This window comes from Phaenicophaeus curvirostris, chromosome 23 (genome assembly GCF_032191515.1).
Source record: "Phaenicophaeus curvirostris isolate KB17595 chromosome 23, BPBGC_Pcur_1.0, whole genome shotgun sequence".
Lineage (NCBI taxonomy): Eukaryota > Metazoa > Chordata > Aves > Cuculiformes > Cuculidae > Phaenicophaeus > Phaenicophaeus curvirostris.
Genome location: NC_091414.1, coordinates 1,097,244 through 1,120,293, shown reverse-complemented (window position 1 = coordinate 1,120,293; position 23,050 = coordinate 1,097,244). Strand labels below are relative to the sequence as shown.

The following is a 23,050-nucleotide window of genomic DNA, read 5'->3' as shown; positions in this document are numbered from 1 at the left end:
GCCCTTTTAAGACAACAAGGCCACCAACTTCAAAGTGCTAACATTCCGAGGCATCCGCTGCCAGGGTCCCTGGCCGGCTGGGTACAGGGAGGGGGTGCAGCTCCTTCCAGAGGCTCTCTGGCATCAAGCATTGCTTCACGGTTCTCGCTGCAAGCATTAGGGCAAAGTTCCCTTTGTTTAGTGAGTGCTGGGATCTAGCAGGTATATACAGACAGAGATCCTGCTAGGAAACTGGATCAACATTCCAGCCGGAGGGACGCCCTTTCTGCCTGCTTTGGAGGCTCCCTCAGGCCTTCCACAATCCAGACAAAAGCTTTAATGAGGGTTTTCTGCTCCTCTGAGAGCAGCAGTGCTGTCTTCAGCTCGTTGCATCCGAGATGCTTGTCTCCTTGCCAGGGAGGGGTGTCAGGGGAGCAGAGCTGCAAACGAGGGCAGCCTCTGGAGTGCTCTTTATCCACATGCTTTTTAAGAGGAGAGATGGAAGAGGGGTACCTCCTGTCCAACCAAACCATCCCTCCCTCCAGAGAAGCGCTCTGGCCTCCCTTGCCCTTTAGCTCAGCAATCAGTAGTGCAAGTGCTAAATGAAGCAGAGGAGCCGGCGTGGGAGCAGGTGGGAAACGCACGCCCCAGGTAATTGCTCTTCATTGCACAGTTAGAAAAAAAATAACCTGAACGTGATAGAGTGCACTAAGCTCTGGTTCTTTAAAAAAAATAAAATAAAATAAAATAAAAAGGAGGTGGTGGGGACCAAAAAAAATGAGGTATACAAATAATCGGAGCTGCAGCCAGGCACAGTGGGCACCCCAGCTCTTGGGGCAGCTGCCAAAGCCAACTGCCTTCTCCTGGATGCTCCTGTGCTGCGTCCTGGGGTCTGTGCCCAAGGCAGATGAGGGGGTTAAACAGTGTGGCGGTTATTCAGACAGCAAGACAAACATGTAGGCCCTTTACTGTACATTATTCTGTCTGCTCTTAAAACCTAACTCTTCCCTAAACACGGACCAGCTCAGTTAAGGTGAGCATTGTCACCTCTGGTCACCAAGTCTGTTGTGTCTTTACTGCAGCTGGGTCGCACGCAGCACGTCTTTATCCCACCGAGTCCAACCAGGCTTATTGCAGACCCTTTTTTCCCACATAGGAATTCCTTTCTGCAGCCTTTCAACCTTCTTGTTAGCTCATCAACACAACTCTTGCCCCTCTAACAACCAGCCAGGGGTCGGGGTGTTTCTATGCTTGTGAATGTGTAGTAGAAGGAAGACTTCCAGTTGAAACAGCTTTGCTAGAGAAGCATTGGCAGGGCAGTCATGCCTTTGGCACATCACGGGCTGCAAACCTTGCTTTTACTGAAGGTAATTTTAGAACTCTGACTCGAGGCATGAAAACCCAAAGGAAAGCAGAGAGAGCTCTTAATATCTTTTCCCATCTGTGATGCAAAACGCATTTAGACTTTGAATCCAGCCATCGAGGAGAACGGTGCCTGAACACTGTTCCTTGACCTTTTAAAATGCAGTTATTTTCCAAATCAGTAACCGAATGCGCACCCGTAAGGAAGTTTAGAGATGTGCATTGTCCAAGCGTTTCATATCAATCTGGGAAGAAGCGTCTGAATCAACTGGAAGAAAATAGGCTCTTTGTGCCTGAAAAAACATCACCGGTGCTGATTTTATACAGAGCCTTCGATCAGCAGAGACCCTGCGACTACGCGCTGCTGCTGAGCGTCTGCAAGCTCACTTCAACAAGCAAAGGTATTGAAATGCATTAACTCCTCTTACCTGCACTGACGTGGGCTAATACAGCCTTGGCTTTTCAAGTCTCACCTCGTGTAAGACAGGGAACACAAAGCGATTCCCTGTCAGCGAGGGGAATCCTGATCCCACTCCTATAGGAATTTTGGGTCTTGTATTTGCAGTCGTCAGCTATGTCTGTAACTGCTGCTGGAGAAAAGGCTTTAAGAGCAGGGAAAGGTGGCCGTTGAGGGAATGCTTCCCTCCATCTCAGTTGCTCTGTGGCATTTTCCAAAGCCACTGAATAGGTTTTGTCTTCTGATTCTGGCCAGTGGCTTGGTTGTGTCTCTCACTTGATTTCAGGAAAACTACGTCTAAGCCTCCTCTCCCCAGGCTCTCAGCATGCTGTGATGATGATGAACAGGAGGTGCTTTCTGACTGAGCCCAGAAGCCTGCTCTGCCTTCTGGTGCCCTAGAAAATGTTCACTTAGCTTTGGCAAACAAAGCCCATTCCAGGCTCGTAGAAAACCCAGGGGTCACTTAGACCTGGGCAGGAGATCATAGAGTGGTTTCTGTGCTTTGCTGTGTGGCCCTGACTTTTCTAACTAGAGTTTTGGGATGTTTAAGTATCATTTCAAGGCTATTTTGGCAAAATCCATCCTTGTCATTTAAGTAGGGTGCCTGGATTCCACCAGCAGCATCTGCTGTGCAATAGTAAGGTCATCTGTGTCTCAGGTGGGTGCTACGTGCTGCTCACTCGCTGCTGCGAGTGCTGGGTATGGAACGGGCTGCAAAGCGGATTTCATTTAATATTAATCCTTCTTTCTAAGGGAAAATATCTGGAAAGTAGTCAAATGGTTTGAATACCCTTTCCTAATGGAAGGTGGAGGAAAGGGAGGAACTAATCTAACGCGAAATACCTAGGCAGTGCAGTCACCTTTTGCAAATCACAGAGTACATTAAAAAAAAAAAATGCCCTTTGCAATAAAACATTCCCCTGGAAAGAAACCTGGAGTCCAGAAGCTTTTGGTTTCTCCGGCGTGTCGCGTGCGGAAAGCAACTGGGTGTCTTGGCTGTTTTGCTTTTGTAGTTTGAGGAGGGAAAACATCTGGCACATGGTATGATGCATTCAGAAACGAGAAGGAGCTGGCACTGCAGGGTGAGCGTGGCTGCCGTCTCTTCTCCTGCTTTAGTTCTTCCACAGAAGTATAAGGTGGGTCCTGATGCTTCCCCAGAGAAGTGAGGACCAGCTCCCTGGGGAGACCGGGCGCGTTGTGCCGAGGGTGAAGAGGCTTTGATGGGTTTCGGTTTGTCCGGTGAGCAACCATCACGTGAAGTCCCTGGTGTGGTGGCACCACCTTGCCATGCTCTCAGAGAGCAGGAGGAATCGCTCCCACAAACCCATCACATTGCAGCAAATGTGCAGGCATCACTCAGAAAGGCCAGGTTGCCCAGAGCAGTGGTGACTGCTCCATCCCTGGAGGTGTTCAAGGCCAGGTTGGATGGGGCTTGGAGCAACCAGATCCAGTGGGACGGGGTGGAACTGGATGAGCTTTGAGGTCCCTTCTGACCCAAACCATTCCATGATTCTATGAACCGTGGTGCTGTGTGGTCTGCCGTGGGCTATGCTGTTATCCTCCAATGCATCCTCAGTCTACGGATGATAAAAAATAAGCCAAAGTATTTGGGTTTTCCATGTTCCCTGGGGTACCCAGGTGTGCCTTCCAGGCAATAGTCCTTTTCTCTGGATTTCCCATGTGCCAGGGCAGGTTTTCCAGCTGGCACAGAATCAGGGAGCCTTTTGCTCAGGCATCTGCTGCCGTGGATGTGTGCCCACCTGTCCCAGTGTTCCTTCTGCTCTTCATCCACTGCTGTTCTCTATTGCGAGAAAAGGGGAGAGGGGGAGCAGCAAAGCTCTGCGACTCGCTGGACAAGGTTACAGCCAGCAAACTCTGTGTGGGAAGGGGCGGGAGATGGGATGCTGCATCCACACCAGCGAGCAGCAAATACCCGCGGAGCTCCCTGCCCTGTCCGCTCTGCCCTCTCCGTTCCCTGTGGACGTGGTTATTGTCCAACCACAGGGAGCTTTTTCATGTTTCCATTGAAACAGAGTCGCTAAAGCAAAAGCAAATCTTGTTAGCTGCCAGGAGCAGAAAGCTTTTCCCCTTGAGATGCTTTCCCTTACATACATCCAAAAATCCAGGACAGAGAATGTTTAGCCTCATCCAGGCATCACTGACCTCACGTAGCTGCTTCGTGCTCGGGAAGGAACGTCATGTTCGAGCCATTGTTTATTCCTGTCTCAGTAGTCAGGGCACCGAGTTTGCTTCCTCAAACCACTTCAGGCTGTTTGTGCATCCCCTGTACGTCGCTCAAACGAGCCCTTACTGCTCCAGCAGATGAGGATTTAATGCTTTACGAGGTGGGCACTGGGGTCTAGAAGTAGATCCCTCTCCACCCCTGGCCAGCAGCATCCAGGCACCCCTCTTCTTGGAGGTTTGCAGTGATGTGGAGTTGTTAAGTCCATGATAGCAGCTGGAATTCCTTGACCCGATGTTGCTAAAGTCACAATGTCGGGTGTAGCAGCCGTCCCGCTGTGGAGTTTTGCAGCCTCCTGGGTTTGGGGTTGGTGGAGGGGACAGCTTCGTCACAACAGTCTTTACCTTCAGGTTTGCTTTTGTTCCATCGGGACAACAGGTTGGAGCTGGCTCACAGTTCCTGGTGTCACAAGGATGTCACAGGCTGGGTTTGTTGTGCTCTGTGCAGTATGGAATTCTCTGCTTGGCCGATAAAGAACTGTAAAAAACCCCAACTGTGCTGCAGGTGGGTTTGTGTTAAAGGCTGAAGGTCAGAGCCAGCTGGTCAGTAAGAATTTCTGGTTACCTTTTGTCCTCTTCCATCCTCCAGACTGCTCAGCTTTTGGTGTGTTGGGTTTTTTTAACTCTTTTAGGAACTGATCCTTCAGGACAGTCATTGTGTTCAGTATATTTTACGAAGAAACCAGAGTTTCTAGTGGTGTCTCCCCTGAGTATTTTCAGCAAATTTCATTAGGCACCTTCAAAAAAAGCTTCCGTAATTCTCGGTTTTGCTACAAGAACTGGTCCCTCGGGGGGGAACCAAAATGCTGCTTTAAAAATGAACAAACAAAACATACAAACAAAAAAAACCCAAAACACTCATCCTGATAATAAATTCAAAGCATCTAGTCCTTTGTTCGAAACCTCTCAGTCACCCTAATTCCAGATCAGCAGAAGATGCTGTTGAGATGTTCCCCTGTAGCGTACCAAGTCGAGAGTCAGAGAAAGGTGCGTCCTGCCATGGGGTCTGGCAAACCCTCTGCTCCTGCTGGGGATTTGGGTGTTGAGGAGAGCATCCTGGACACAGGCAGAACATCCCAGACCTGGGAGGAGCATCCTGGACCCCAGAAGAGCATCCCAGACCCAAGCAGAGCATCCCGGACCCAAGAAGAGCATCCCGGCCCTTGCTGGAGAAAGGGGAGGGAGCCAGATGATCAGCCAGCATCATGGCCCTCCTGCTCCATCAGGTCACCTTCTCCTGACTTGAATTTTAACGTGAGGCATCACAGAGTTTATCTTTTTGGGTCTTGCTTTGGCCATACAAGACCACAGTCGGCGGTGAAACACGAGGATAAGCCCAGCGTCTGCTGGGGTGAGGTGAGTGCACGTTTTCCTGCCCTCTCGCACTTTGGCAATGTCACTGGTCGCAGGCTACATGCTACCGACACAAAAAAAACAGTAAATAAAAAAAGAGAAACGGCCACCAGAAGTGCTTGCTCAGTGTGGCGGGATTGGTGTCGGGACACGAACAAACGGGACGGGACTGGCAGATGTTTCTGGTCAATCCGGAGTCTCTTCGATATTGCAGAGTGAGTGGTGTTCGCACATGGCAAGCTACATAAGAGAAGATGCTACATTCCTTGGAAAAGAAAATAGTGCTGAGTTGGACAGTTTTTCTGAGGTTTTTTCTCTTTGCGAAGCTCCCTTTTTCTCAGAGGCAAGGAAACAAAACCCAAGGAAAAGAAACCTCATGGACGTGCTGCTCGCGGCGGCGCTGAACGAATCGGACCGAGACGCTCTCCTGAGCAGGAGAGACGCGGCGCCGTGGGTCCTTCCCACCAGGACGAGGCGTGGGTAACAGTCTCGGGGTCGCTCGGCAGTCGTGGGCCCTGTCTGCCTCATGGAGGGGTGGGTGGTTTTTTTTTTTGCTTCTCCTTCCCCTGCCTCAAAACACACGGCCCTCGCTCCCTCTCCAGCGTCCCCCTCTGCGCACCGGGACGCCTGCTCAGGGAGGAGCGTGTGGAGAGCAGGGGGCGTTGAGGAAGGAGGTTGTAAAAAAGAAAACAAAAAGGAGAGAAAAAAAAAAAAGAAAAAAAAAAAAGGAGAGGGTATGTACAGGCATCCACTAACAGTTTTGGTAGGTCAGGATGTCTCCTTTCCCCTCCCAGCCTGCTCCCTACGGGCAGGAGGGGCTGGTGGAGCTCTCCAGGGAGGACTGGGAGAGGCGGCGTGTCAGAGGTCCGATGCTGGAATCGGCCAGCGAGGAGGTGGGGAAGAGTTTGTACCAGCCCATGACCGCAGTGGAGAGATCGAGCTCTTCCAAGACGATCTGGGCCATCCCCATGAAGCACTTGTGGTCCATGCGCCCGTAATCTCCCCAGACGATCACCTGCGGGGCAGAGGAGGCGTCAGGTGAGTGCCAGGTGGGAGTTTGGGGGAGAACTCAGCAAACCCTGGCTGGGAAGGACCCGCTGTGATCGGGACGGGAGGCTGCGGCGAGGACGCTGGAGGTCTCTGCCCTGTCCTTGCTCCCCTGGTCCCTCCCTGTCCCCGAGGATCTGCACAGGGAGTACATCACCTGCAGGACTTTGCCCTGGGGGCTCTCCTCGAAGAGCAGGGGCTGCTGGTACGATGGGTCGCAGGTTTTCTTCACCACCTTGGTCTTCTTCTTGGCCAGGCAGACGCCGTTCTCCAGCAGGTAAACTTTCACGTAGGTGGCTGTGTTGGAAAACAGACGAGGAACATCAACTCAGAGCAGGCTCCCAGCACAGCGTCTCATCCCCATCGCTCCTCATCTCCCCAGCCACCTACCAGGGATGCACTTGGAGCCCATCTTCGGGATGAGTCCCCGCGCCTGGATCACCTCCACCTCCAGCTGCCCGTTGCGGTCAGCCATACCGACGTGGACATCACCTGAGCGGAGGGATGAGACGCACTCAGCGCCCTCCTCGCTGGCCACCTCCTCCCAGGGCTGCTCCCCACCAGCTCTCCCTTTCGGTGCCACCGAGAAGCCGTGGGAGATGTGACCCCCAGGGCTGCAGCCCCACGCCAGCATCTACTCCCCATCCCCAGCGCCCGCGCCCACCAAGCATCCCACCTCCGGGTGCCTGAGCGAGCGTGAATTTAGAGGAAGGATAAAGCTGAGCTGATGTGACGATGCTTGGATTTGAGCAGCGAAGAGAATCGGGTGAGAGCTTCCTCCTCCTCCCCTCTCTCCTTACCGGCTGCATCCCACGGCAGCTTCGGAGGGAGATTTATCCCCTCGTGATGGGAAGCGGGGCTGGGATTACCCAGGCTGTGCCTTGGGCAGGGGCTGTGGTGGGCGGCTGAGCATCCCACCACTTCCCAGCTCCCAGGACGCTTGGCTGGGGTCCTTCCCCGCTCCCTGCGGAGGGGCAGCTGCAGGGAAAACCATGACCAGGCACCTCTGAAGCTCGCTGTGAAGTTGTTCTCCCACTTACGCCGTCCCGCTCGTACGTACGTATGTCCCTTGGCTGTCCCATCGCTGGCTGCCTTGTGGCCGCGGGGGGAGGCAGGGATGGGGAAGGGGCGAGCTGACGTCCCGTCGGGGTTTATTAGGAGCGAGAGGAACCTGGATGTTCTCAAAACACACTTGGCATTTCATCAGCGAGTCAGGGCCAGCGCCGGGGGCTGCGCGAGGAACCGGCTGCTCCCGCGGCATGGGAACGGTGGCAGCCGGAGGGATTCAGCGGGCGATGGGCGCTGTGGGATTTCACCCCAAGGGAAGCCGGATCCACTCCAAGGGAGGGTGGACAAACCCAGAGGGGTCCAGCTGCCCCTTCCAACCCTCCCCTCGCACTGGGGGTTTATGCGAGACCAGCAGGACCAGGTCCCTTTGCTGTGAGGACTTGGGGGGGCAGGGTGGGACCCCTGGTTACTGTGCCCCCCCTATTCCCAGCAGCTCCGCTCCCTCCGCAGGACACGGGGCAGGCACCTTGGTGTCCCCTGGGAACACCAGGGATGGGAATTCACACCCCGAGACACCACTTTCTCGAACTATTTTGGATTTAAAAAGTTAAAATGGAGGGGAAGAAACTTTTTTGTCAGTCCCCTCTGTAGCAGGATGCTCGGAGGAGCTGATGCAGAGTGGAGGGGCGGAAGAAGCCTTAGGAAAAGCTAGAGCTGCTGCTTTGTCCTGCAGATGTCCTGCCCTGAGCCCCGCGAGGGCCACGCTGGCAGGGGGAGCGGCTGGGGAGCCAGAGCATCATCTGCAAGCCAGAGCATCATCTGCAAGCCATGCACCCCCCGGCACATGCTGAGCACCCAGGGATGCTGCCAGGTGCCCTGGGGAGGAGCACGCGGCCACTTTCCCCCCTTGAAGCCCCTTCCCTCTCGCTCGAGCATCGATGCTCTGCAGGGTGGGGATGTCTCCCCGCTCCCCGGGCAGGGACCCCGCACTCACCCATCGGCGGGGTGGCCAGCGTCTGCCGCCCCACCAGCTGCCCCGGCCCCAGCCCGTCGAGGAAATCGCTGAACTGGCTCTCGGCGCCCAACCGGGTCGTGGGGAAGATGAACCTGCAGCAGGGAGAGCAAAAGGGCTTCTCTGTGGAGCATCGGGATGCTGCGTCCCCCCAGGGAGGGTGCTCAGCCCCTGCCCCCCATGCCGCCCCGCGCTGCCTTACGTCCCGTCGGAGCTGTTGCTGTTGGTGCTGCCGTCCGTGGACTCCCGGCTGCCCTGCCGGGTGACCCTGGTCCTCATCTCCACCGCGATGCCCGTCTCCGTGCTCCTCCGAATGTTGCTGCGCAGCTTTTTGGGGCCGCCCTCTGGAAGCCGAGACAGGGGTGAGTCCAAGAAGCACCCGCTGCCCCCAGACCCTCCTGCGGGACGGGCACCAAACCAGGGGGGAGAGTCATAGAATAGTAGAATGGTTTGGGTTGGAAGGATTTGCACCTTTGCACCCCTGCCATGGGCAGGGACACCTCCCACTGGATCAAGGGCTCCAAGCCCCATCCAACCTGGCCTTGAACCCCTCCAGGGATGGGGCAGCCACCCCTGCTCTGGGCAGCCTGGGCCAGTGCAAAACATTTCTCCCTAAGATCTCATCTCAATCTCCCCTCTTTCAGTTGAAACCCATTCCCCTTCATCCCATCCCTGCGCTCCCTGATCCAGAGCCCCTCCCGAGCTTTCCTGGAGCCCCTTTCAGCGCTGGAAGCTGCTCCAAGGTCTCCCCACAGCCTTCTCTTCCCTAGGCTGAAGAGCCTCAACACAGACTGACCAGCAGGGTCTCGTTTTCTCGGTGCGGTTGCCCCGTCCCAGGCGGTGGCAGGTGGCAGAAGGAGGAGCGTGGCCCGAGCATCCAGCCCTGGCACCGCCGGCAGCCCAGCTCCTGCCGTGTGGGCACTGAGCCGCGGCTGCTCCTGGCGAGTCGGGTTTGTCCTGCTAAGCCAGGGTTGTCCCCGTGGAAGCGTTTGCCCCATCCTGGCAGCCCCCCTGGAGCAGGCACTCCCAGTCCTGCCACCCCCAAACGCTGCCCTGCCCGGCTCCAGCACCTTTTTCCTTGGCTTCTGGGGATAATCCTACCCTTTCAGAAACACCTGGACTGGGCAGGGCTGGAGGGCTCCCGATTAGCTCCTCTCCTTGTGGAGCATCTCCTGAATCACGCCATGCCAACGAGAACCAGAACGAAAAAGCAATAGCTAGAGAAAAAAAGCCTGCACTAAAATGAGCTTTTTTGCTTCCCCCGCCCTTCAAAAAGTTATTTTAAGCATTTAAATATTCCCCAGAGCCAGAGTGTTTGACAAGTCCCCTCTCCAAGCTCCCTCCCTGCCTGCAGCCGGGACTGAGGAGCTCCAGCAACGTCCCCAGCGCGGGTTTTGGCAGCTGGAGAGGTGCCAGGAGGGGGGATTTACAAGGGGTTTTTTAGGTGTCTTCCTCGAAGACGGACAGCGGGCGCCTCACCGCTCTGGTTGAGCTGCAGGGTGCTCTTGCTCCACTGGGACAGCCCCACGATGGCCACCATCTTCGCGCCCAGGCTGGAGCGTCTCTTCTTGCTGGCGGTGATGCTGACGGAGTCGGCGCTGCCCCGCGCGCTCTTCTCGATGTTGTACATCTCGCCGCTGATGCTGGAGCTGCGCACGACATTCCTGGCCGACGAGGAGCCGGCATCGCCGTTGAACATGGTCAGCGCTCGCCGGCCCCGGCGCTGCTGGCTGGGATCAGCTGCGGGGGAGACGTCAAGGTCAGCAACGCGGGGTGGTGGCACCACTGGCCCCACCAGAGCCGCCCCACGGGGACCCTGAGGCGCTGGCAAAGCCATAAAATCCCAGCAGGACTGTTTTTCCCCAATCCCAGGGGCCGGGGCTGGCGCAGGGAAGGGTCCACAAGCATTGAACCACCAGCCCTGCCCCAAGGGACCCAGGCAGCCCCTCAGAGAATCATGGAATCACCAGGTTGGAAGAGACCCACTGGATCATCGAGTCCAACCATTCCCATCATTCACTAACCCATGTCCCTCAGCACCTCATCCACCCGTCCCTTAAACCCCTCCAGGGAAGGGGACTCAACCCCCTCCCTGGGCAGCCTCTGCCAGTGCCCAGCGACCCTTTCTGAGAAAAGGTCCAGGAGGGACCGACCAGAGCTCGGTGTCACCACCCTGCCTGGTCTCGGGGCACGAGGGGACTCTGAGACTTGGGGCCAGCCCCATCCAGCCCCGCTGATGGGTCCAAAACTGCAGCCAGCACCGTTCCTCCCGCACGTCACCTTCTCCAAACGGCGGCTGCAGCATCCCTGTGTGCTCTGCTGCACCACGAGATGGATCCAGCCCTGGCCAAGCAAACCACGCCGTGCTGGGATGCACCGGGCAGCCCTGGCACAGCCGGTGCCCGGAGGGTCCCCAGGGATGTCCTCGGGGTGCTGGGGAGCTGGCCGCTCACCGGCAGCGGAGCCTGTGCCAGGGCTGCCAGGCAGCGCTTGCTGCCTTCCCTTCCCCATGAATATTTAAACTCCAGTGGGCTGGGAGCATCCATCTTCCCGGGAAAGGTGAGTTATTAACTCCGGGCCAAGTGAAGCCACTTTATGATAATGGATGGAGGCAGCGCCTGGAAAAATGTTTCTCTTTCCAGAGAGAGAGAGAGAGATGGGCGCTGCCGGCTTCGCAGGGGCACGGCTGGGCTGGGACCTGGTAGGAGCCGCGGGCTCGGCCCCGGCGCGGCTGCGATCATGGATTTATCAATTACAGGAGGGATGCAAACAGAGGCAAGTGGGCGATTAGTCACTAATATCATTACTGAGCTCCCAGGGTGCAGCCGCTGCCCCGTGTTTCCCTTCTGGCTGGTGTTTTCGGCGTGGCCGTGACCCGCGGTGTCCCCCGGCTCCTCGCACCCAGCGGTGCTGAGCGGGACCCCGGCACGGCACCCGCTTTGTGCAGGATTTGGGGTGCGCCGGGCACACGGCACAACCTGCCCCTCGTGTACACGTGGGATTTTCTGCCTTGGCTGCTGAACAACACTTTCACGAGGGCTTGAGCGCGATCAAGCCATGGGTGTGGGGTAAGCATCCATTCTGGAGGCGCCCCGACACAACCAGGATGCGCAAGAGCAGCCAGCAGCGCTCTCCCTACGCTTGGTGTCTGCTCAAGAGGGTCAGAGCTGAGCCTGGGACCAACACGATGGGCATTTTCCACCACCACCCACCCCTCTCCAGGCTCCAAACCCGCTGTGACCGCTTGCCAAGGCTGGCGTTCCTCTTAGGAAGCACCTACTGAAAGGAATGGATCCCAACCGCAGCCTCCATCACGCACCGATCCCTTCCCCGTGCCTCAGTTTCCCCACTGAGGTTAGGCTGTGCCAAAACAAACATGGGTCCCCTCGCGCGAGGGCTCGGCGGGTGCAGCTCAGGCCTCTCCACGCAGCGTCACAGGCAGGAAAAGCTGTGCCACCGCCGAGCCCCGTTATTTCTACGCTCAGGAAAACACAAAAGGCTCCTGCTGCTGTTTTCCCCGCTCGGCTTTTCAGCTGCCGGGAAAGCAGGGGGCTCTGGTGGAAGCAAATTAGATCAGGAGAGCAGAGCGCTAATGGGATCATTTCCAATGCAACACACATCGGGATAATCCACCGCAAAGAAGAGGCGCGCACGCTCCTCAGCCCAGAGGAAGGGTTTGCTTTACCCTACCCATAATTTTACCCCTTCTTGCTTTTCACGATCGGGTTCCAGGCTCTGCAGGGAGCCGGTGCCAGGTGGGGAGGTGCCCGGTGCCCAGCCGCAAATCCTTGGCTGGCTCCCTGGAAAACTGCAGGTCTTGCGGTGGGCGCTCCCCGCAGGGACTGGTGCGCGGTGGCGGTAAGGGGGTTGTGGTCGTGCAGGGGAGGAGGGGGCTCGCGTGCGACCCGTGGTTTGCGGAGCAAACCACGGGTCGCACGCGAGCCCCCTCCTCCCCTGCACGACCACAACCCCCTTACCGCCACGCGCACCGTCCCTGCGGGGAGCGACCACCGCAAGCACCTGCAAGTTTTCCAGGGAGCCAGCAAGGATTTGCGGGCTGCACGGAGCCCCCGAGCGTTGGCTGGAGGTGTCATGGCTGGAACATCCCTCCGGCGGCTCCGCGGCTCGGCCGAGGCGCAGCCAGCGCCCAGCACCGATGCACAACGTGCCGGAGAGCATGATAACGCCTTCCCCGTTGCGTTTCCATCGCCCTCGCTGAGCCCTCCCCGCACTCGCGACCCAAAGGAGAAGAGGAGATGGAGGCATCTTACCGCCCTGCGCAGGTGGAGGAGGAGTGGGCAGCTTCTGCTCAGCCCCCCAGCCCCATCCCCGGCCGGAGACGAGGGTGACGGGTCTGGTTAATCTTTAAAGGGTTCTGGAGAGCGGGGCTGTGCCGGCGCTGCTTCAGCATCTCCTTCAGCATCTCCATGGTTACATCGCTGACCCAGTTCTCCTCCCAGCCCCAAGCAGGGGCAGCGCGGTCCAGCGGGGTGGGATGCGCCAACGAGCCCCTGGATCCCCCAAGACAAGCGTCACCGCCCTGCCAGGGGATGCCGGAGCTGGGAAAAGCGGGGAGCAAAGCTGGGGGGCTGCAGGTGACCCCAGGGAGCCAACAGAGCTGTACGGCCCCACCGCATCCCAGTGTGCGGAGGGTGCCAGGGGCTGCGAGGGAGCCCTGGCCCCAAATCCCACTGAAATAGAAATGGGGGGCAAAATATTGATGGAGAAAATTGGGGAAGAGGGCAGGGAGGATTTTGGAGGCTGCCTGCTCCCCCGACGCCCTCCAGGGTGGGTGACTGGGGAGAGATGGGGTTGGAAAGCCCTGGCAGTGGGGCTGTGGATCCTCTCAACCCCAGGCTGCCTCCAGCCTGCAGGGAAAGCACCGAAGCTCTGCTGATGTCTGGAGCAGGTAGGCCCTAAAATCAGCATTTTGGGGGAAAGAAAACTTGCTGGAGCTGTGGCTACGAGGCCCCTGGCAGTTCTGAGCAGGGCACGAGACGCTGGGGCAGCTGCAGTAGCCCAGCTCGCAAACACATGCTCCTCCTTCTATTGGGAAGTAAGGCAAGGGCTTATTTTCCCTAGAAGTGCTTAATTCTAATGAATTGCTCCAGGTCTGATAGGCTCATATCAATTTAACTGCCCAGCAAGGGGTGTGATTCAGTGCACACAAGCTGAGAACTTGCAGGTAACTCCAGCTGCTGGGGTTACACGTCCCTGTGCTCGGGCAGGTTAGGAAGCAGCCCGAGCAGCTCACGCAGCCCTGGTGACAGCGGCCAGCGCTGTGTCCTAGGGACATCCTGATGCACCGAGAGATGGCTTCACGGAGACCGTGACCCAAGTGATGCATCACATCCCTCCTGGGATAAGCAGTTTCCTCAGGCCTGGGAGCAGGTTGGGTCTGAGCAGCCTTTCTGCTGTGAGTGATCTCCTCCCTGCTGCTGCTGGGATGGACTGGGAGCGAGTAACCACCAGAGCCACAGCACTGACACATGAGACTGAGTGTCCCATGCTAGAACGTGCATCTTCCTTGGTCCCTGCTGTATCCAGCCACGGTGGTGTCCTCGCCACCCCCTCCAGCAAAGCACGTGCCCCTCTCTGGCCACAGCTCTAGCAGAAGTGATGCTCCTGGCAGACAGGATCCATCCAGGAGCACCAGGGGAACCGTCTCCAGAGGGACAAGCAGGACACAGCATCTTCCCACACCTACCTTGCAGCCACTGGGTGGGGGGGACACATCCCTGCCCCTGCCTGGTGGCCACATCTTGGAGCAAAGCCCCTTCCGAGATGCCAGAAGCTCCAGGCCAGAGCCCTGACAGTGCCACCCCTTTCCCCCACGTCCCTGCATGACGTCTGCCACTCGGTTAAATCAGATCTATGTTGAATCCTGTTGTTTCCTAGGCAACATTAAAGAATCGGAGGAGTAAAAGCCACCCAGCAGGGCTGTGGCTGGGGACTGGCCGGGTCCCGCTGAACCCAGTTAGTGGTTAGTGACCCAGTGGACCAGAGCTGGTGGCACTGGAGCATCCCCGATGGTCCAGGCTCATCCTGCAGACCCCGGTGCACCACGATGCGGGTTTTGGCCGTGCTGGGCAGCTCAGAGGGAGCAGGACCTCGCTGGGGACACGCTTGAGCAGGCACATGGCCACCGACAGCCTTGGGGACCGCGATGCTGCAGCCACGCAGCCCTGAAACTCGGCCACTTCCATGGGGAGGCAGCGGAGACGCTGGGAACCAGCCCAGGGCCTCTGGTGTCCCCTGGATGGATGGGGACGAGGTTCCCTGGGCTCCGACCTCAACCCTTCACCTGGTGCTCGGGCACCGAGGGCTCGCTGGTTCCCCGTCTCCGCCGGCTCTGGGAAGGAGCTGTTCCCGTTACCCAGCAGCCGCTGCCTTCCCGGCTGCAGGCTCCGAGCTCTGCAATGCAGCCCACACCACTCATCTGCTGTGTGCGAATCCCATCAATATTTCATGGAGCCGCTTCCTCCAGGGGAAGGGCTGTTATCAGCTCTGGCTTTCTGCTGCTCCTACCAGCACTCCTCCTCTTGCAGAGAACATCTGATTTCCTTCCACCAGCAGCCAGCGCCCAACAGTCCCGCTTTCCCTCTCCTTTCTGCATTACCAAACATCATTTTGCCTTTCGGGGGCCTCGCACCCTGCGTGGACCGTGAGTTCTGAAGTCCCTGTGGGTTCAAACCAAAGCACTGACCGTGTTCTGCACTGGATGCTTAACCCTGCCCGCAGCAGAGGTGCCCAACGCTTCAGCTCCACGTGGGGCTTCCCCAGGACCAAACCACCGATTCCGCAGCTCCAGGATGGGCAGCCAAACCCACCCACCCTCGCTGTGGCTCCGTGTCCAGCAGCAGGACGGTGAACCTGGCCCCCTGACACCTGACTGGGTCCAATCTGCATCCAGCCCACAGGTCCCAGCTCGCTCCAGACCCCAGCGGGAGCCAGGGGGGAGGACAGGCTGTTTGCAGGAAAAAAAAAAAAAAAAAGTAGCTTTTTAAATGCTAAGACTGCACTATTATAGCAAAGCTTCTTAAGAGATCAGCAGAAAACTTGATTGCCGTAGGAAGACTTCTGTGAGCCGGAGCGATGCCAAGAGACTGCGGGATGCTGGCAGTGCCCACACAAACACCCCTCGCTCCGTGCCGAGTGACAAGAGGAGCCTGGGCAGCTCTCCTGGGATCCACAAGCCCAGCAGACTCGGAGGACGGGCTGGTGGGACCCTGGAGCAGCTGCTCCCAGGAAGATGCTGCTCTCCAGAGAGCACGAGAAGGCCAGTCTTGCATCATCCCACCACTCAACAATGGAAAGAGCTGCTATTTGCTCTTTGCAGGCAGAGAGACCTCCAGCTCCGGGAGCCGCTTTGTCTGCACGGAGGGTGAGGAGCCCGAGGAGGCTCCCACCACGATCCCCCCAGAGCATCCCGGGGCAGACGGGGCCCACGAAGCGCGGTGTGCGAGCAGCGCTGTCAATCCCACACTAAATCGCTCCACAATAATCACTAAACGAGCCTTTTTCTCTGCTATTTGAGACGCTGTAGCAAAACATTTGCAGAGCATTGAAATGGATGCGAGGAGATGGTGCCACGCGGCTTGGGTTTTAATAAGCAGGGAAATCATGCGTTTTCGCAGCTGTTGATGCCCCTTGCATCGCTGCGATGATTCCCACAGGGCTGTGGCGCAGCAGGAGCAGGCGTGAGCCCAAAAAGGAGCTCAGCTGAGCTCCTGGGGCAGCAGGAGATTTGGGGGGACAAGGGGAACCAGTGGGATTTGACTCCCAATTTGGGGTGTGAGGGGCAGACTAAGATGCCACCATCTCCTCCTCTATCCAGGTCTCTCAAAGGCAACCGGTGCTGCGAGGATGGGGATGGAGCGAGAGCCCGGGAGCGCTGGGAGGTGGCAGGAGTTCGCCCTCGCAAAGAGATACCGGAGCAGGTACCTCGCTCTTCGGGAGAGACGCGTAAGTGCAGCATCAGGGCTGGGTTTTCAAGAGGTGTTGATGTAGGAATAAACAGGCACGTGTCTAAACCAGGGCTGGAGGTGAGAGCACGGGAGCAGCCGCCTGACGGCTCCGGGAAGGAGCCGAGCGATGCAGCCGGCCGTGCCAGGGCTGGTTTGGGCAGCCAGCGCCTGGTCCTGTGGCCGAGGGACAATCCCGAGCGGCAAAGCCGCTGCAAGCGAAACCCACCTCTGCGCCGCGGGACCGAGGGGATGCGCAGGCTCCTGCTCTCCAATGAAATAACCAGCCCCCACGCAACGCTCCCCACGCACCGAGCGATGCAATTGCTCAGCCTCCAGAGATCCCCTCGCTGCGCTTCCCAGACCCCCGGGGGCAGGCAGCAGCCGTCGCAGAGCCCAGCACGGCCACCACCTCCTGCGAGGACAACACTGCAGCTCAGAGCAAGCACCCTCGTGGTGGCCCTGGCTCTGGGGACCCTTTTGGGGTGCAGAGCAGCTCCATGGATGCAGCGGCCAAGCCAAAGGCCCGTTCAGGTGCTTCCCCACTGTGGGGATAAGCGATGCCCTCAGGTTTCACCCCACTTTCTGCGACCCCAGTTTGTGAGCAAGGAGCAGCTCGGGTTCCCCTGCCCATCCCAGGGCATCGTTTCTCGCCTCCCCAGTTCCCAAAGGTTTTCTGTACAGAAGCAGCCACAGCACCTGCTCCAAATCCCCCGGATCCCTCTCCGGATCCAGCAGAGCCAAACCAACATGGGAAGCCCAAGCTGGAGATGCTGGGAAGCCAGGAGAGCGCTGAGATCTGGTGTCTGTGGGCTGCTCGGTGCCCGGTTGGCACCGCAGGGCGACCCCTCCCCAGGTGGGACCCGCGCGTTCGCTGGTCCCCGTTCCATTTCCCCGGCGCTGGGGACCAAGCGTGCATGGGACGGGGTTGACGTCAACGGGCTTTCAGCGGGGATGATGGATGGCACGGGAAAGCGCTCCCGTTCCCGAGACGCTGGCTGGGAAACGCTGCTCGCCATCCCAAGCCAAAGGGATCCCAGTGAACGGGACCTGGGGCTGGGGACCCCTCGGGATGGGGGCCACGGCCGCATCCCCCACGCTTTAGGTGCAGAGATGCTTTTGGGGTGCTCAGAGCGATGCTTTTGGGGTGCTCACAGTGATGCTCAGAGCTCGGGGTTGGTTTTAGGGGTGCCGGGTGCTCCTCAGCGGCAGCCGCGGGGGGAGCACCGGGGGTCGGGACATCCCCCTCTCCCCCTCCCCATCCTCCCCTCTTTCTTCCCCCTCCCCTCTCGCCATTCTCCCCCCTCCCGGGGCTGCCCAGCCCGCTCCTCCCCATCCCGAGCATCCGCATCCCTCCCGGCCGGGGATGCTCCCGCACTCACCGCCGCCGCCGCCCGGTCCCGCTCCTCCCCCCGGCCCCGGCGGGCTGCTGGGAGCAGGGGGGGGGCAGCCCCGGGGCCGGGGCCACCGCCGAGAACGGGGAGATGCTGCCCGGTGCCCCCCCGACAGCTGCCGCCTGCATCCCGAACCCCAACGGGAGCGTCCTGCACCCATCGACCGGACCCCTGTGAGCATCCAGCTGCACCCTGCACCCATCGCCTGCACCCCGAGAGCCTCCAGCTGGACCCTGCACCCATCCCGTGGACCCCTAGAGCCTCCAGCTGCACCCATCGACCGGACCCTGCACCCATCAACCGGACCCCAGAGCCTCCAGCTGCACCCTACACCCATCAATCAGACCCCAAGAGCCTCCAGCTGCACCCTACACCCATCAGCCAGCTCCTATAAGTCTTCAGCTAGACCCTGCACCCATCAGGTGGGCTCCAAGATTCACCATCTGGACCCTGCATCCATCAGTGGGACTCCAAGAGCTGCCAACCTGACCCCTCTCCCACCACCTGGACCCCAAGAGCCTCCAGCCAGACATTAAGAGTCACCAGTGGGACCCTACACCCATGAACTGGACCCTGCATCCATCAGTGGGGCTCCAAGAGCTGCCAACCTGATCGTTCTCCCATCATCTGGACCCCAAGAACCACCAGCTGGACCCTTCACCCATCAACCAGTCCTCAAGGACCCTGCACCTGCCAGCCAAACACCAAGAATCGCCAGCCAAACCCTACGACCATCAGCAGGACTCCGAGAGCTCCCAACCTGACCCTTCTCCCACCACCTGGACCCCAGGAGATGCCACCCGAACCCCACATCCCCCAACCAGCCCCACGGACCATCAGGAGCCTCCAGCCGGTCCCCGTTCAGCCCCGGTGGCCGCGGTGTTTTTGGGAACACAACCATTCCAGCTCCGATCCCTTTCGGCTGCTGCTGGAGCGCGAGTGTGGCCCTCAACGGGGGACCAAGGGGACACCTCTCATGGTTTCTTGCAAAGGAGAAAGTTTGAAGGAAGCAGCAGCCCCAGTTCCCGCGCTGCCCTTGGACTCACCTTGGCTCCCCGCACGCTAACTCTAATTTCTCCGTGAGCAGCGACTCTTTTCCCTCATGGTGAATTCCTCCAGCGCTTTCCCTGCGTTGCCTCTGCAGGCTGCGCACCGCGGCTGACATGGAACCACGTGCCACGAGCAAACCCTCCTTTGCCAACTTTAACTCTGTCTCTCCCTAAAATAATGCCAGGCTTGGAATTCCCGCTGGACGGGGTCCCCATCCTCGCCGTGCCGGGATCCGCGCCGCGGGAACCACTTGGTACTCGCGGGCGAAGCCTTCGCCGCGTTCCCTACATCGGGATGAGGGCCTTGGGGTGATTTGGGGTCGCGTTCCCGGAGCGGGAGGGCGAGCAGGGAGGGGAAAGGGCACCCGATCCCGCAGGGAGGGTGGGAAAATCCCCCTGGAGAGGCTGCTGGAGGAGAAGGGGCCAGCGGGGAGAGCCGGGGGGCGGTGGGTCCCGGCGTTGTGCACGGGAAAATGGGTAACAGAGCAGGAACAGCTGAAAGAACTAAATATGGAAACTTGGATAAAACGTCGCTGAAGTAGGGAGATGGTTTCCGAACAGAATTCAAAGCATATAAACAAACTCGGGGAGGGAGAGAGGTTGTCTGGGGGGGGCCTTTATGAGTAATATTTAGAAAAAACTAGCTGAAAATATCTCGGTAGGGAAGGGATTTTCATCAAAGCAAACGTCCAGCTTTGTGGGGACAGCATCAGTCCTGGGAACGCATCGTTCCGAGGGAAGAGAGAGTGGAAACATGTACCTCGGCCACGAAAAGCCTCTCCTGCTAGCGTTGTTTTTCAGCTGCCACGTTCTGGTGATAAAACATGAAGTTCCAGGGCAACGATAAAGTAATAACGGCAAAGGTTTTGATTAGATTGGTAGGAAACTTTCCAAATTACTCTGGTTTTCTACTTCCCTTGGCAGGTCTCTCCAGGATCCCTGCGTGCTCGGGGTGTGCGGCACCAACAGCCCCACAGCCCATCCCTGGGAAGCGTTTCTGCGGAGTGGGACAGGTGAAAATCCTCGACTGGGTCTTGCGCTGGGATCCCCGCGGAGCTCTCCCATCTCTGATGCCTCTTAATGCGTTAAGGAGCTCAGCTCTCCGGTTTGTCGGCTCCTCACCACCTTCTCCTTCACGGTTTGGGTTTGTGCCGGTGCAAGGGGGTGGTTTAATGCGATTACTCCGGTAAAACCCACATAAGAGGATTCGTGGGGCTCGGCTTTACGGTGCCGCAGGGGCTGTGGCAGCGTGAGGTGCAGGGGAACGTGGGATGGCCGTGGGAAAGCATGGAAGAGGGTGACCCCACAATTCCACAGACCCCGTGGATGCCTTTTCCCTTCCTCTGCAGGGCAGAGACCTGCCCCTGGTGCGGCTGCTGCTCATCCCAGCAAGAGGAGGATGTAACAGGCAGTGGGAAACACAAAGGAGGGGGTGGAAATCACAGAATGGTTGAATGGTTTGAGTGGGAAGGGACCTTAAAGCCCACCCATTTCCACCCCAAAAGCTGCTGGTGACCCACAGCGCTGCAGCTCAGCAGGGGCTGACACGAGAGTGACCCGCAGGTCTCTTGGTCTCCCGTGGAATCCTTTGGCAGCACCCAAACCATCACCTCTCCTGGGTCAAATTATCTCTCTGGGGTTTCCTCTCAATCCGGATCCACGGGGTCTTCGGAATCATAGAACAGTTAGGGTTGGAAGGGACCTTAAAGATCATCCAGTTCCAACCCCCTGCCACGTGAAACGTGTGTATATTTGCGGGTGTGTTGATATATACTCTTAAATTAAATATACTTAAATATTATGTAGGTGTAGCTGGGTCAGAAGCCGGGTTTGAGCCTGGCATCAGGTGTGAACCCTGCTGGGACACAAAGGGGACCCTGCAGGACTAATGCACCCCCAAATCTGGCAGTAAATAGCCTCTTTTTTCTCTCAGATCTAAGGCAGCTTGTCCACACCCATCGCTTACACTTAGGTTTGTCTTTTCTACGCTTTACCTGGGGACGATTGCCCTAAAGAAGCAGCTTCCTCGGGGTGAGCCCAGCGGGGGCTGTGCCGAGGAGGTGGCCAGGCACGTCCCCTCTGCTCCAAGAACCGATTTTCCAAAGTATCAAACAACTTCAACCCTTCCAGCCGTGTTCCTGGGCGCCGTCAGCTCCTCGGGCTCCCGGTGCCGGAGCAGGAGGGACTCGGCTGAGCAGGTACCAGATGCTGGGTGAGTGCAAAATCAGCAAGCCTCGAGCAGCCTTGTGCAAGCAAAGAGAGGAAAAGCGCTTTCTTGGGTGGTTTATTTATTATTTTTTTCTTGTTTTTCTTGGCTCCTCGGCGTTTCAGGCCAGCTGACACCGAGCTCCGTGTTTGCAGATGGCTGCGATCCTTCTTGGGAAGGGAAGCAGCTCCAGACAATGAATCCATTGCTGCTGGGAGAGCAGGTGGGGAGGAAACGGAGCATCCCAGGCGCAGCGCAGTGGCAGACAAAGGGATTCAGCTGGAAAAGGAGCTGGAGATTGTGCAGAAACCCCTCGAGCGGGGCCGGGTCCCTGGCAGGAAAAGCAGTTGCGGGGGGTTGACAGCTGAGCCTGGCAGCAAAGTCATCAGTAGTGCCGGCTAATTGATTTAGAAACGAGTCATTTTGATCTGCATCACGGATTAGCCTGGACGTTACAGCAAGAGGAAGAGAGCTTAGAAATGGTGAGAATTAAAAAGCAAACCCAACTAGCGCGACTTTTATTTCTCTTGGCTGCCGTGCAAGCGCCCTGAGATCACGAAGTTGCGAGACTTTCAGTAAAACTGGAGGAATTCGCTGCGAGATCTCCCCCATTTTGGTGCCAACGTGCAGCCTTCGGGGCAGCTGAGCTCTGAAACCAGAGCGGGCGAAGAAATTGTCCCTTTTCCTACATTTGAGTGAATGTCAGGGAACAGAAACCACAGATACGAACTCTGGGTGTTCACAGGATACATTTTCTCCTCTCCAGCATGGGGAGAAACCTGCGATCCAGAAACCTCACCAGTCACCCACTTTGGGAGCTTGAGGGAAAGGGCGAGGAGAGCGCAGCGGCCACCCATGACCCGAGTGTCCTGTCTCAAAATGACTTTTAAAGCGCAAGAGGCCAATCCTCTTTCCAGTTGTAAACTGGATGCAAAGGGTTTGGGCACCAGAAAGACTGTGAGGAGGCAAAGATGGAGTCGCTGTTCAGGATGCCCTTTTTCATGGGAAAATACTGGAGCAGCATGTGTCACGCATCAGTGCAACGTGTCCCCGGGCCAGAGAAGCGCTGCCTGGGAAAGGAGATAACTGGCTGAACTGGGGCACAGACTTTTGCTTGAACCGGCTCCAGCTCGGGCAGGGTAGTAGCAGGCAGAGACCCTGCGATGACGGATCAGAGGCCTGTGGGAAGCGTTATAGAATGTCCTGAGTTGGAACTCACTTTTGAGTTTTGGAAAGCAAACGTTCTTTATTACAGTGCTGGATGCACAGCGCAGAATTCCACCAATCGTGTGTAACGAGATGAGAGCTGGGGACAGAATCTATTTCCCATATACGTGTGTGTATAACATTGCCCAGAAACCTCATGCCTATTCTATTACTTTCCAGAATTAATTATAATATTATTATGAGCTTCACAGCAGCCAAATCTCCACTGATTCGTACCAGTGGTACAAAACTTCAGAGCAGAATCCTAGAATCACTCGTTTGGGAAAGACCTTTAAGATCATTGAGTCCTGCAGCTACTGGGGGTCACGGAATCATGGAATGTGGTGGGACAAAGGGACCTCAAAGCCTGTCCAGTTCCACCTCCTGCTATGGGCAGGGACACCTCCCACTGGATCAGGTTGTTCAGGGGCCCGCCCACCCTAGCCTTGAACGTCTCCAGGGATGGGGCAGCCCCCCCTGCTCTAGGCTGCCTGGGCCAGGGCCTTCCCCACCCTCCCAGGAGAACGTTTCTCCCCAAGATCTCACCTCAACCTCCCCTCTTGCAGCTCAGAACCATTCCCTCTCATCCTATCCTTCCACCCCGTGACCAAGAGCCCCTCCCCAGCTTTCCTGGAGCCTCTTTCAGCGCTGGAAGCTGCTCTAAGGCCTGCCTGGAGCCCTCCCCTCCCCAGGCTGAGCAGCCCCAGCTCTCCCAGCCCCGCAGCCTCAGGCCCCGCTGCTCCCCTCGAGGCAGCGGCCTGACCCGACCCCG

At 57.8% G+C, this 23,050-nt stretch overlaps 1 protein-coding gene across 1 annotated transcript; it reads right to left on the bottom strand.

The window, feature by feature from the left end:
* Positions 1 to 5,463: 5,463 nt before the first annotated feature.
* RIMS3 (regulating synaptic membrane exocytosis 3) lies at positions 5,464 to 10,158 on the bottom strand. The gene is made up of 6 exons (XM_069875506.1): positions 9,939 to 10,158; positions 8,662 to 8,803; positions 8,442 to 8,554; positions 6,830 to 6,931; positions 6,597 to 6,736; positions 5,464 to 6,407 (listed from the first exon to the last, which is right to left on the bottom strand). The coding sequence occupies exons 1-6, from the start codon at positions 10,156 to 10,158 to the stop codon at positions 6,195 to 6,197; spliced, it is 930 nt and encodes a 309-aa protein (XP_069731607.1). The 3' UTR covers positions 5,464 to 6,194.
* Positions 10,159 to 23,050: the final 12,892 nt, after the last annotated feature.

Coding starts and splice junctions, on each gene's coding strand:
- RIMS3 (XM_069875506.1), bottom strand. CDS start 10,158: ATGTTCAACGGCGATGCCGGCTCCTCGTCGGCCAGGAATGTCGTGCGC. Junction 8,804..9,938: donor CCTGCAGCTCAACCAGAGCG/GTGAGGCGCCCG, acceptor CTCGGCTTCCAG/AGGGCGGCCCCAAAAAGCTG. Junction 6,408..6,596: donor CCCAGGGCAAAGTCCTGCAG/GTGATGTACTCC, acceptor TCTGCCCCGCAG/GTGATCGTCTGGGGAGATTA.